At 41.8% G+C, this 14,567-nt stretch overlaps 1 protein-coding gene across 1 annotated transcript in view; it reads left to right on the forward strand.

Moving 5' to 3' along the window:
• MALRD1 (MAM and LDL receptor class A domain containing 1) overlaps nucleotides 1–14,567 on the forward strand; it is a 268,805-nt gene that overhangs the window by 207,299 nt on the left and 46,939 nt on the right. Inside the window, exon 37 of the mRNA XM_088654242.1 lies at nucleotides 1,264–1,327. Coding sequence (XP_088510368.1) covers nucleotides 1,264–1,327 — 64 coding nt within the window. The remainder of the gene's footprint in view (nucleotides 1–1,263; nucleotides 1,328–14,567) is intronic.

Here is a 14,567-nt window from a genome sequence, read left to right on the forward strand (position 1 = left end):
AGATAGTAACTTAAAATAGAAAACTGGGTCAGCATCAGAGATCAGCATCACTGGGCACCTGGCAAGGCCTATGATGCACCTACTTGGCCTTGTTGCTGTTCCTCTTGCCAGCGCCACCTATTCATCATTTCTCTCTGGCGCAAAAAAGAAAGCAGCAGCAAACCGTGGAAGTGAGCAGGAGAAACTGCCACTGCTGGCTCTCTCACTTCCCATTTCTTCACAGGCCATTGTGTGTATTGGGTTCAGAGGCAGAAATAAGCACTTGCAGGAAGGGAAAGGGGGGGTTCCACTGAGGGACTTTTGCGCAAGGACCTCTCAAAACCCAGAGCTAGCACTGAAAGAAAAGTAGGATTTGCCTCAGTAAACCAGTCAATATCACCTTCTACATTGTACAGTGGTCCCTCGACTTACGAAGTACTCGACTTATGAAATTTCAAGTTACGAATGAAAAAAAATGGCCACACGCTTACGTTTTTCCCGACATCCAAAAGGAAAACCGTTGTGGTTTAGATGGGGTTTTCTCGATTTACGAATTTTAGATGCGGTTTACTCGACTTACGAATTTTTCCGTTTGCAATGCATTCCTATGGGAAACCGCTTTTTTCCTTACAAACTTTTCGACCTACGAATGTGCATTCGGAACGGATTAAATTCGTAAGTCGAGGGACCACTGTATAGTAGAGTTCTGTGTCTAAAATTGAATAGGCTTCTTATGGTAACATAGAAATATTAGGTGTGATCCAGCCATTTAGTACCGTTGAAGTCAGCTGGATCATGGCCTTTATAAATTAAGAAATACATGTGTTTAATTGTCCCATTGAAATAAATGGGGCTTGACTTTGACAATACAGTGCATTTAGTACTACTGTATGTATGCATTGAAATATATAAGCTAAGTTGTATAGGGCAAAACAGGGTGTGGTTGTGAATTTGGGGTGTGTGATATTTTTTTTTTAAGTATAAAATATAACCTTACCTCAAGTAGTTATGGAATATTATCCTTTAGATCAGGCACCCCCAAACTGCGGCCCTCCAGATGTTTTGGCCTACAACTCCCATGATCCCTAGCTAACAGGACCAGTGGTCAGGGATGATGGGAATTGTAGTCCAAAACATCTGGAGGGCCGAAGTTTGGGGATGCCTGCTTTAGATGGTAAATCTTCTAATTGTATATTGTCTAATGAATATGTCCAACATTTTGCATATGTCAAGAACTCTTGTCATAGTTAAATCATTTTTGTAACGTATTTTCCCACCCTCCAGATTGTCCCGAGGCATATTGCAAAAATGGAGGAACATGCAATAAGGAACCTGTTCCCATCTGCCAGTAAGTTTTGCTTCTGTTTTCTTTTTCAGTACATTTATTTCAAGGTTGATGGGATTGGTCAGCCATCATTTCTCCTTGCTGATGAAATTATGTCCAATGTTCCTAGGCTCTGTTTTCCTTCCTTCAGAACAATATTCATGCTGTCATACTGCCTTAGTCCTAGGCAAATATGAAAAGGATGTTATGGTACAGTATGTTTGGGGGGAAAGTAAGAAGCAGGCAGGAGTGGTGCCAAAGGAGGCACAACACTTCTGGGGTCAGTAGTTTTCTTGTCCAGTGCTCAAAAAAATATATATCCAGGCCCTAAGGGATTTATTTTACTTCTTTCAGAGAGAATAGACCCAGTGTTCTGCAACTGTGAAAAAGATGAATTCCATGCTAGGGATCATTAAGAAAGGAACTGAAAATAAAGCTGCCAATATAATAATGCCATTATAAAAATCTGTGGTGTGACTGCATGCGGAATACTGTTTGCATTTCCTGTTGCCTCACCTCAAAAAGGATTCTGTAGAGCTGGAAAACGGTCAGAAAAGGCCACCAAAATAATCAAGGGGATGGAGCAACACCCTGTAAGAAAGGTTGCAACTTTGGGGGCTTCTTAGTTCAGAGTATAGGTAAGAGGAGACATATTAGAGGTGTATAGAATTATGCCTGGGTGTGGAAAAAGTAGATAGAGAAAAGGCCCCCCTCCTGAATTCCAGTTCATAGAATCATAGAATTGTAGTGTTGGAAGGGACCCAACATGCAGTTCCCCATCCAATTTGAAACCATACTGGAACCTGCTTATCTTTGCAAATGTGCTTGCAGTTTTATTGCATGTCGAGGTCCCCAAACCACCCCTCAAATAATTCACACCACAGACAGAATTTTTGTTTTGGGTTTTTGGCATGAGTTTGGCCACAACTTTATTAAAATACAAAATATGTGAGTGGTTGCGTAGGCATTGGTTCACCAACTGTCCCCTTAAGTCAGCAAGGGGAAACCCTACAGGGAGAGACAGGGAGCCGGGTGTGTTAGCCCTCCTCTCTCCCTTCAGGCCCCCAGGGGCTCTCGCACGGCCCTGGCCCCTGACCGGGGGTTACGGACATTGCATATCGAGCCCCTGTATTCCTGAACGGAATTTCCCCAACACACTGGCATCAACTTGAGGGGCCAACACAGTCAACATAACCCCTCATACAGCCAACAAAATAACCAATGCCTAACTGCCAACCTTACAAGTTATGACTATTTGCTATACAGTAGGCAAAACCATATGGCACCAGCCAATCAGCCAAATGGAAAATTCCTACCAGGCCCCTGCCCAAGCAGACGACCCCATGACAGGCACAGCAAGGTCAACACAGAGGCTTAAACATAGGGAGGGAGGCCGGGTGATCCGAAGTACGCAGCCAAAGAGGAGGCATAAACCACGTGCCTGCCTTTTATACCCCTGGCTGTCCCTCTGAAATTGAAACATGCTTTTCTTCCCAACAACAGCCTGGGTCCAATCAGAACGGTGGCCAACTCGTAGCCCCCTCCCCAGCAACTCAGGGGTAGTTTTGCTAGGCCCCCACCGCAACACATGCTCTCCATGAAGGAGAACCCACCACTGCTGCACCACTGGGAACCATAAGAAGGGGAAATGCTCTTGTGCTCTGGTCCTGCTTTCAGGCTTCCCATAGATATCTGCTTGGTCACTATGAGAACAAGATGCTGGACGTTCCGCCTGATCCAGCAGGAACTTCTTATTTTCGTAGACAAGTAGCAAAAAGCCTGATTCCTTGTCCCAGCCATGTTTTTGGCCATGGATAAGTTGTAGAGCAGGGCATTCTTGGGCAGGCTGATATGGGAGGAGGTGATCTCTTGGGACCTACCGTTTGCCATTCAAATAAAAAAGCAGAAATTATCAAGTGCAGGATCATTATACTAGTACTATGTTACATGTCAAAGTGTGGAACTGGTGTAGCAAAATGCTGCGCTGGTACAGAGATTTGACACAAAGGCAACAGTGTTGGTGTAAGTGATATGGCAGAGATGAGAGAAATGAAATGTCACCATTGGTCTCTTTGCCTCCAGATGTTGTTGAACTCCAACTCTCACAAACCTCCAACATAGCCAACATCAGGGATGATGGGAGTTGTAGTCTGAAGGGCCCACAACCCTGTTCTAAACAGATAGTATACTTTGGTCTTTAAGGTGCTACTGAAGGAATTTTTTTATAGTACAAAATGTATGTGAGCAAATATTTTCAGTGATCTGTTGTGTAGAAAAAAGTTCTAATTAATATTAATGTCACATGTTTAAATGGTAGGAACTTTAGTTTATAAAATATTTGAAGAACAAATGGGAAATGGTTTAACTGAAGGATTAAAATGGTACTTTGTCTTCATGTTACTCATCAGAAATTCAAATTGCCTTGATTTAATGAGTCCACCCTGTTTGAGTTTCAAGTTAGGGAATTAAGAGCAGATGGTAGATCTGGAAAGGCAGGCAGTACTTATGTGTGACTTTTTGAGGGTGGTGCATAATTATAAACCTTTTATGTGAGGATCCATAATACTTTTCCTTTTCTCCTGCTACCACTTCCAAAATTAGGCCAGCATGAATGCCATTCAAAGTTGAATTTTCTTGGCTTGATTACAAACCTGAATGAGGTTAAAATGTCAATTCACAATACAACACCCGGAGAAAGCCAGCACAAATATTGATGGGAAATGTGTTTCTAACTTCAGCGCCAGATATTTTGTGCAGAAGCAGATCTATAATTTATTATTTCTTCTTGCTTTTTACATTCAGAAACTCTACAATGGATGCAAGGTGTTTCTTTACTACTTAGGTATTCATCAGTTTCTACTGTTGTGTCTCACCTGAAATCATAATACCGCACTTAATATTATAACCGTATTTACAGCAAAAAGTGTCTGATGTTACAAAAATAGTACAGACAGTGACCATTTTGCACAGGGGTTCTATTCCTGGCCCCCAAACACATCTGTGGATCGTGCATAAACCTGCTCTGCCCCGTTATGCTGTGTTACACCCCTGCCCCCATTCCGCCGTGTTCCACCCTCATTCCTCCCTTTTCCAGGTCCAAAAGGACCCGCATGTTGACGGTTGCACGTCAGTTGGACACACCTAAAATGGTGGCAGGAAGGTAAATGGCGTTTCCATGCACTCTGGCTTCCATCACAGTGTTCCGTTACATCAGCAGAGGTTTCGTCATGCTGGCCACATGACCTGGAAAGCTGTATATGTTCAAATGACACCTCCCTCGACCTGAAAGCAAGATGAGTGCTGCAACCCCATAGTTGCCTTTCACTTGGATTAACCTTCCAGGGGTCCTTTAACTTTTTTACCTATATATAAGTAAATTATAAGGAAAAGCTTAAACGGTTCATACTTAATATTTTCTTTTAATCTTGTTTAAATAAATAATTTCCCTGTATTTTTAAATCTTTTTAAAGAATGTTTCCCTACAGCCTTTAGGTTATTGGAAAAAATCAGTTGAGCATTTGTTTAAATTAAATTACCTTTGTTGTTGCTGCTGCAGGGTGATTCCCCCCCCCCCGATAGTCCATGGGCCATTGGGCCATGCTGGGGAGCATGTTGCCTTACCACTCCTGGAAATGGGGGGGGGGGTACCCAAGGAACACAAGGACCTCAGTCTAACCTACTTCACAGGGTTATTGTGAGTGGGAAAACAAAATTTCCTTTTACACTCTGAGGCCTTTGGAGTTTGGAGGATAGAAGTGGGATGGATGGACTGAGAAAAATAGATACTTTCACAAACAACCCTGCACAGACAAATACCCAACACAGATTATACACCTCTAGGAATTAAATAATATGAGAGAAGTGGTCCTTGCAGAACTATGTACCTGTCACCTTGGTCAATTTGTTAATCCCAGTGAAATCAGTAGGATGTACTTCTAATAATGTCTTCAGTATCAGGGCATTAGACTGTGATACAATAAAATTGCACTCAGTTGTAGATATGTGCCATAACTTTTAACAGGTGGGATGAGACACCCTTGATGTTAAATATCAGTGCCATTTATTTTATGGGACACTAAAGTAGGGTGAATACTAAGCAGCAACTACCCGTGAAATACATTTTTAGCACTCATTCCATATAATCACAATTTTTAAAAATGCACAGAAGGTTCATTGAATGAATGCAAATAATGATTAAACTTTGAGAAGGCAGCAGTCTCAGACCTATGACTAACAGAAAAGCAGGCTACATTTCTTGAGTAAATTTTGAGCTTTGAACGTATTTACTCAAATCTGCTTATTTGAGTGGATTTTTAAAGAAAATTTAATTGGTAGTGGGAAAAGTCAATAACGGTTTCTAAAACGTGATCCTTCTCATTAATACTCCTGCCATTAGAGCTTTGAAGTTTCGAATTGGGTTGCTTCATCCTCCTATCGTATTTATTTATGTTCCCATTCCTAGCTCATCCCATTCCTAGGTCCTAGAGGCTGTTTGCAAATACGAAATATGTTTCTCAACATCTAGTGTCCTAAGGTAAAGAGTACAACAATTCATTCAAAATAACCCAACTCCATTTTCTTCCTAAACTCCATCTTTTTCTGAGCCAACAGCAATTCAAGGTCATGTTTTTCTGTAACTTTAGAAAAGAGGAAATAGCTTTGTGTTGAATAGTGCTTCTAGGAGCAGGACTGTTATTGCTTTGAAGATCTCTCAGATGACCGCTCTCTTCGGGGTGGCATTTTTTCTGGAAGGCCAGTGACCAGATTTAGCCTATCAGTCATCCCAGAGCCAGCACTGTGACCCAGATAGTTACCACCTTCCAGCATGGTTGATAGCTGGGTCATTTCCTCTCTACAAAGAAGTACAAACTTTTTTTTCTGAAGTAGTTTCAAAGTCAAGCCCAGCCACTGATGAAAGCGATATGCATCTTTTCTTAAAGGACTTTTGAAGCTAGGAGAGGCGTTCACCCCTGCTCGGAGAGTAACCATAGCAGCACGTTCTAAATATTTCCTTAGGCGCTCTTGCTTGTATTTTATCAGCCCTGTCGGATTATGCGGTATCAGAGCCGGAGATATTTTTAGCATCTGATCCAAATAATTGAATTCTTAATGCAAAAGTAGCGCAAGCCTGTTCGACAAGGAAAGGAAATCATTAGAGAACAGGGAAAGTGAGAGTGATTCGGAAGCCTTGGAAGATGACTGAGGAAGAATTCATCTTGCAGGGCTGAGGTTTGCAAATCCCTTTACAGGACTCTGGGGTACGGTAGGCTGCATCAGTACTTGGGATGCTGAAAGCATACTGTGGGTTGTCTGATAAATGCCCAGCATTTTCGCTTGGATTCCCACAATTTCAAGTTGTATCCAGTGAGGCAAAAACACAGGCCTGTTTATAAGGCAGGATGCTTCTCCTGAAAGAAGGCAGGTGACAGCAAACAGTGGGAAGAACCAGGATGAGGGCCTAAATATACACCTTTGCATCCAAAGTGGTCATTAGATCTTGCAAAAGTTCTTCTCCCATGATGATTTACATTCTCTCTCAATACAATTAAGGTTTGGGTCAATGAGGCTTGGGAAGAAAATAGATCTTTACAGGGCACAGATTGCTCTTAGGAGTATTGGCTTTATTGCATAGGTTAACCAACGTTCTAGGAAAAATTGTTTTCTTTGAAAGAAAAATTACTGAAGATGTGGAAGAGGCTGTTTTGTGGGAGGAGAAGGGTAACTCTCCTTGTAAAGGAGAAGGCTGATTGATTATTCAATATTATTTCTTCTGTGCAATTACAGGAGATTGTGGAAGTAAGTTTTTTTTAAAAAAGCACTCGGAATCATGCAATGGGGGTAAAAAAAGTCAAAGATATATTTTTTCATTTTGCATGCAAGGGAGAAAAAAATTCCAGTTTTTTTTAATGCATTTGGGACTAATATTAAAAATGGCAATCAGACAAGAGATCAGATGCAGACAATTTTAATTTTAAAGAGGTTTCCTTACGTTTTGACCTAATGTTTGTTTTTCAGCTAGTTTTCTATCCAACATGTGTGCCAATAGGAACACAGGAACTGTTGAATATTATCAAAATAAGCCCCCACCTCCCATGAAATCTTCTGTACTAGCTGGATGGTTCTTGTTGATTTTAATGGATGCTAATACAGCCATCTCCTGCCAACCTAGCAGTTCGAAAGCATGTCAAAGTGTAAGTAGATAAATAGGTACCACTCCGGCAGGAAGGTAAACGGCGTTTCCGTGCGCTGCTCTGGTTTCGCCAGAAGTGGCTTAGTCATGCTGGCCACATGTCAAGCTGTACGCCAGCTCCCTTGGGCCAGTAAAGTGAGATGAGCGCCGCAACCCCAGAGTCATCCACAACTGGACTTAACAGTCAGGGGTCCCTTTACCTTTTAATACAGCCATACCAGTACACTACAGCAGCTCAGCCAGAAAAGGTCAAGTGCAGAACCACCAAGCTGTCCGCTGCTGGGTTCAGGGTTGAGCTTACCTTCTCATTGCAAGGTGGCCATGAATGGTGTGGTTTTCTCTCTCTTTCCATTAACTATTTCTCCAGTGCTCTCCCTCCTTCCTCACACTTCCTGAACCAAAAAGCCTCATAGGTGGAGTTACCCCTAAACTTATCCCCTAGGCTTTAACTGAAGCATGAGAACCCATTAAGGCTGGCTACCAAGCACCTGAGATCAATGCACTCACTGATTGTGTTTTTAGGGGAAATTCTTCCTTTTTTACCTTTTAAAAAACCAACACATTTCTGTGTTCATTTCTTTGAATGTAAAAAGACTTTACTTTTAAGAAATAACAATGAACAGCTGTTGGGAGCATGGTAGACAATCTCCCCAGCTTCTTGCGCTTACAAGTCCCACTGAAGTGCCCTTGGGGTCTCAAGAAGCATATGGAGCTAGAGACTTACAGAAGAACAGAAAGGCGATTTATAGAATTAAAGAAGGGATGTTTCCAAGAATCCACAGTCACCTCAGAGTAAGGTAAGCACACCCAAAACTCTGAGTGTGCTATGAGAATTTCAATGAAATTTTCTCTCCCTTTTATAATTTTTGAATACCATTTCTTTTCTTATTAATTGGAGAATATTAAACACAGAGAGAGGGGGGGGAGGAGGAGGAGGAAGAGGAGGAAGAGGAGGAAGAGGAGGAGGAAGAGGAGGAGAGGAAGAAGAAGAAGAGGGAGGAGGAGGAGGAGGAAAGAAGAAGAAGAAGAAGAAGAAGAAGAAGAAGAAGAAGAAGAAGAAGAAGAAGAAGAAGAGGAGGAGACTCTTTTTCATTGATGCAACCTCCATTTGAAAGAAAATCTGTGGAGGTCGCACATATGGTGCAGATCAGTGAAATTTGCCCACTGAGTGCTACCTAGGGAAAGTTGGGTACACTTTAATCTCATTGTAATCAATGGCTCTCATGCTGCTTAATGTGCTTCAGAACCTACCAGGTTTCATCAGACTTAAGCTTGCTTACCTTATCTTGATTGTTGTAGTGATTATATTTGATAGACAGCATTAAAGGCTTTCTGTGGACTCCAGAGTTTATAGGTTTCTGATGTGGCTGTATAATATTCCAAAACATGATTTCCAAGCAAATCTATAACTGTACAGATTCTTGAAAATCTCATATTTATTTGTTTTTAAGTGAAGTTTAGGGTTGTTGAGCCCAAACTACTTAGCTGGGTTTTTACATAGAACAAATGCAAGTCTGTGAGTTGTGTAACTTTATGTAAAACAAGCAAATCCTCAAATGTTTGTCTTATATGCAGTTAATACAAAATACAGTACTACAGTACTAAAGCTTTCCTTCCTCAGTTTGATTGGCTGCAGCTGTATCTTTGAGAAAGTCACTTGCTGTTGGGAGGAAAGAGCGAGGATTTGCACGGAGAGAGAAATGTATTATCATCTGCTCTGTGCTTTAGGGCGCAGTGTCCTGACCTCTGACCAGCCTGTCTGCCCCTATTAGACTCCCTGTTGGTTCAAGAACTGCAGGCTTCCTTGTGCTCCTCTGATCCTTTTTTTACCATTCTTCCTGTTCAACCAGCATGAGCTCAGATATCTGAGAATTAAAGTATGCCGTTGCTAGGTGGCCAAGGAACTGCCTAACACATGCAAAATCTAGCAAATTAAGTAGAACTTCTTGAACTTTCCTTGCCAGATTATAGTGTTGACAGACTGGTACAGCTCCTTGAATTTTAATTTTTCACACACACCTTTCCTCATTACTTAGGTTTTTTTTTTAAAAAAAAAAAGGTTTGCCATTATGCTAATAGGCTACCAGTCTACATTTCTTCTAGAAAAGTTGTTGCTATTCCCACACAGATTTTTCTTATATATGAATTCATCACTCATATTTGTTCCATGTTTGCTTGCTTGCTTGTTTGTTATTTATACCCTAGGCTGAGAGAAATGTGTACACAGAATAGTCTACAGATCACATTTTGCTGCTAGGGATTTTTGTTACAAATGTAAATATATATTTGCTGTGTAACAGCAGAGAAATTATGCACAAAGAGTGTCTGATCACTGCATTTGTTCATTGCTAACTTGTTCTTATTGTCAAAGCAAAGCAGCAACGGAATTCTAACTTTGTTTTTGGTAATTACCCAAACCAAATTGCTGTTAAAATTATTTTGTAATTTTCACCTCCTCCCAGCCCAGGACAGACTGTATAATCTTGGCAAGCATCCATCCTTAGACACCCCTTCAAGATAAAGTTTGAAAAATGTGGCCAAATTGCAAAATTCAAACAAGATTCATAGTAAGCAATGTAAATATCAGAATGTATACACAGGATTACAGAAAGTTCCTTGTTGAACATAATGTGTTATAATGTGCCTTGCTGCTCTAGTTCTCTGCTGGCAACTTATATTATAGCAAGAGGTGCAAATGTCAGGCAATACTAAAAGGAAGATAATCATCCCTGACAAGAAAAACCATATACTGCAATGGCTGTTGATGATCTTTCCATTAAAAGTATTTAAATGGAAAGCATGTGTTCTGCTTCCAAGCCACAGCCCTTGCTCCAATCATGATGACCATCAGCAATCTAATGGCTAAGAAGTATTATATCACTGAAAGTCACAGAGTACTTCTTACTGTCCTGGTTGTGGTCATTCCTAGTGGTTGGCTGCCATGGGCCACAATTGTGTTCATTCATCATTCAAGAGAGGCAAGCAAACTGCTCTACCTTACAGTATTAGATATTGCACATGACCAAATAGTGGAGATCTTGTGTGGTAAAGCAGACATTAAAGTGTAGTTCCCTATGTTGTTCCTCCACCCCATTTTTTAAAAGTCTAAAAAAGTCAAAAGTAATCTAATGAGACTTCAAATCTGAATGTAAGAATGGTGTAGAGGCAGAGGGAGGAGGAGCTGTTTAACCCTTTTCCCCATTGGTGATACCCATATTTAGGCATTCAGTAACATCATGAATCCATGGGCTAACACTAAACCCTAGACATCGACAGTGTGCTAGCCACACACACACCAGGCCAATCCTTGATGAGCATTGAGGCCTTTATGTAAGTGCATAGGGCTTCATCCATGGGGACGGGAATCCTGATTGAAAGGAGTCATACATGCACACATTATGTACTCGTGTTCCCTCTCTTCAGACTAGCACCAATTGAGTGGGAAGGTAAAGGCTAGGCTCTGCAATCTCAGTAGCCCTTCCACACATTTGTTACCCACTGAGTTTGTTTTGTTGGAATCCCTAAACTGGTTTTCTTCCAGAGGACAAGCATCTTGGAACATGATTTTGAGTGGTAAAGTGGCCTGAGGACAAAAAGATAGGAATTTCGCCTGGTTATCATTCCTCCATTTAACATTACAGCTTCCTGGGGCTGGTTTTTTGGGTGTGGGTGGCTGGCAGGTTTGTGCATCATTTGGCCCTTTATGAAAAATACATCTTCCTATGCCCACTAGGCCATAGGACCAGTGTAAGAAATACATTTGTGACATTGTTTCAGAAATCATGCAATCCAGAACCACTGGCATTTTGGCTTTAACATTAGTGGTTTGTGAAGTGTGCACAACATAGTACAAATTCTTTATGTCTCACCAATGGCCATGGAATGTAAATAACTGACATTGCAGCTTGCCTAAACGTAATCCATATAGTTATATTGTACTAACACGCACCACACAGTTAATGCTTTTAGAATGTATCTTCCAGTTCTCTTCAGATTGTTCAGTTGGCAAGAAGGGAAAGTAGTTGTTTAAAAAACACCTCTCACTGGTCTAAGCTCTGTCTGTCTGTCTCTCACACAGCCCACCCCCACCAACAACAAAGAACAACCATAAGCTATTCATATAAAGGAAAGGGTAGAATAAAGGTTGTTGGATTAATAACTGCCTTATTCCATCTACATTTACTTTGGGAGGCTACTGACTAGGAAATATCACAAGAAAATACAATGTATGCTTAAGTTTTGTGTGTTTAGTTAAGCCATAGTTTTAAGAGCTGGGGAGCTGCTTGCTTCTGCCAAAAAAACCCACCTCAAAGTAAGCACATCTGCTCTAACTTTAAATGGGGGTGCAAGTTATGCTTTCCTAATCACAAGATATATGACATACCTGTGGTCTCCATGGATTAGTTCCTGGTTCCTAAGCGCTTCAATTCCAGTGGAATCACCGCCTGCAATGCATTGTCTGGGCAAGCCAAGCTTTTGGCAGCTGACTCCTGAAAGAAGGCTGAAGCCCAAACCATAAGAGCCATGTCATCAAAGAGTTCAACTTCCTTTTTGCTGTGTGGGTGACCAGAGAAACAGCAAAGGGGCTTTTTATTATTATTGAAACCTTCTAGTTAGCAGCTTAGTTGCAGCAAGTGCATTAACAGAAAGACATACTAGCAAATAGAAGCAGGAGCTGATGCAGAGTCACTGCTGAGCAAAAATAATTATGTTCAAAAGGCAAAGCCCCTTTTTTTGCAGTAGACCACACTGCTTGAAACATTTGCGTCTTCTTCCTCCTCCATGAGTGGTAGTTGTAAGAAGAGCCCTGCTGGATCATATACCAAAGGCATGTCCAATATTCTATTCTCATAGTTGCCAACCAGGTGCCTAAGTCCACAAATGAGATACGAGCACGAGAGCGCTCTCCCACTCATAATTCTTAGCAACTGGTGTTCAGAGCAGACTGTCTCTGATACTGGAGAGAGTTCCCAGCCAGCTAGGGATGAGGGGAAAATGTGGTGTTGTTTGTATATAAACGAGAATCTACTGTACCTAATTGACACTTCTCAAATATATGAACTAAGACACAATTATCCATTGAAATTTGCACTTCTCCAAATGTTGTGATGCAGTTCTCCAACCAAGCAATGTACCCAATGTACCCAAAAAAAGGTAAAGGGATCCCTGACCATTAGGTCCAGTCATGACCAACTCTGGGGTTGTGGCGCTCGTCTCGCGTTATTGGCCAAGGGAGCCAGCCTACAGCTTCCAGGTCATGTGGCCAGCATGACAAAGCCACTTCTGGCGAACCAGAGAAGAAGAAGAAGAAGAAGAAGAAGAAGAAGAAGAAGAAGAAGAAGAAGAAGAAGAAGAAGAAGAGGAGTTTGGATTTGATATCCCGCTTTATCACTACCCAAAGGAGTCTCAAAGCGGCTAACAATCTCCTTTCCCCTCCTCCCCCACAACAGACACCCTGTGAGGTGGGTGGGGCTGAGAGACTTCAAAGAAGTATGACTAGCTCAAGGTCACCCAGCAGCTGCATGTGGAGGAGCGGAGACGCGAACCCGGTTCCCCCAGATTACAAGTCTACCGCTCTTAACCACTACACCACACTGGCTCTCCCACATGAGTGGGAGAGTGCTCTCGTCCTCATATTTGTGGACTTAGGCACCTGGTTGGCCACTACGAGATGGATGACATGTCTCCTCCACTGACTATGTGGGGTGATAGAAAGCACACAAAATTCAAATTGGTCATTTTCAAATTTAAAAGGCCAAATCATGGGCAAGCTTAGGGGTGGGTCATTCCAGGTGGGCCTGAGTGAAGCCTTCCCCGACTGGCTTCAAACTGGTCTACCACCTGCCTTTTTAAACCAGCTGCACCAAAGAAATGCTTATTGATTAAAACTCCATACATACACACACAGAGAGAAAATTGCAGTAAAATGATGAAGAATTTTCATGAGGTTTTTTTTTCATGGAAAAGATTCACAAATTGCTGCAGAAATTGCTGGAGAACTGAATTTAAGAGAAATGAGAAATTTGGGAGAACCAAAATGGCCAGCTTTATCCATCCTTTCATTTAACATAACTAATAGTGATTGTAAGATGCTTGCATTGTTCTTTGGTTTTTTTTTCCTGTACTACTTTTCCTAAGTGGGATTTATCTGGCTGTTACTGATTGTAAACCCTTCTGAATGTATTTGGCAATATATTTGAAATGTGTTATTAGGCTTGCATACCTGAAGCTTCAAACCACTTATTCATCTTATGCCCAGAGGGAGATATTGGAAAGCTTTGGACTTTAATCAGCAGAGCTCTCTCTGTTCTTTTGACTTAAAGTTCTCCTTTAAATGTAAAGCAGTACATAATGTAAAGAACCTGTGCTGCTCATTGTATTAGCTCAAGGTAACAGAAATTATGGGACGCGGGTGGCGCTGTGGTCTAAACCACAGAGCCTAGGGCTTGCCGATCCGAAGGTTGGTGGTTCGAATCCCCGCAACAGGGTGAGCTCCTGTTGTTCGGTCGCAGCTCCTACCCACCTAGCAGTTCGAAAGCACATCAAGGTGCAAGTAGATAAATGTGACGGGTATAGGGCTCCGTTGAGTTGTTTATGACTCAATTAGGAGCCTCTGATTATCGCCCGGCGCGCTTCCTCTCCGCTTCTCTGCTTCCGTAGAACCGGGCTGGCAGTAAAACACACACACAGCAGAGTTCTTCTTCTCACACAGCGAAAGCTTGTATAGCCGTTGGATAAAAAGCCTCTTAAGAACACACAGAGTCCAAAGTGTTCTTATAACTACTTAAGTTTATTCTAGAGAGAAAATAACAAACAACCTGGTGAGAGCGCAGACATCTTGCGACCGTCTCCCAGGCAGAAACGAAACCAACTGCAACATACAGAAACACTTCTGGTACATTCTGTAACATGATATTCCTCAGTGGTCAGGTGCTACAGTACACAGTTAACTCTTTAGTTACTTGTTACTCATCACACCCCCTCTCACCTGAACACTGGGGATAGCGGGTATCCAAACTTACCCCAAAACCAACCCTTCACAGAATTCCCCATGCCGTTGGAAACTCAAGGGTT

This window comes from Zootoca vivipara, chromosome 11 (assembly GCF_965207765.1).
Source record: "Zootoca vivipara chromosome 11, rZooViv2.hap1.1, whole genome shotgun sequence".
NCBI classification, from domain to species: Eukaryota; Metazoa; Chordata; class Lepidosauria; order Squamata; family Lacertidae; genus Zootoca; species Zootoca vivipara.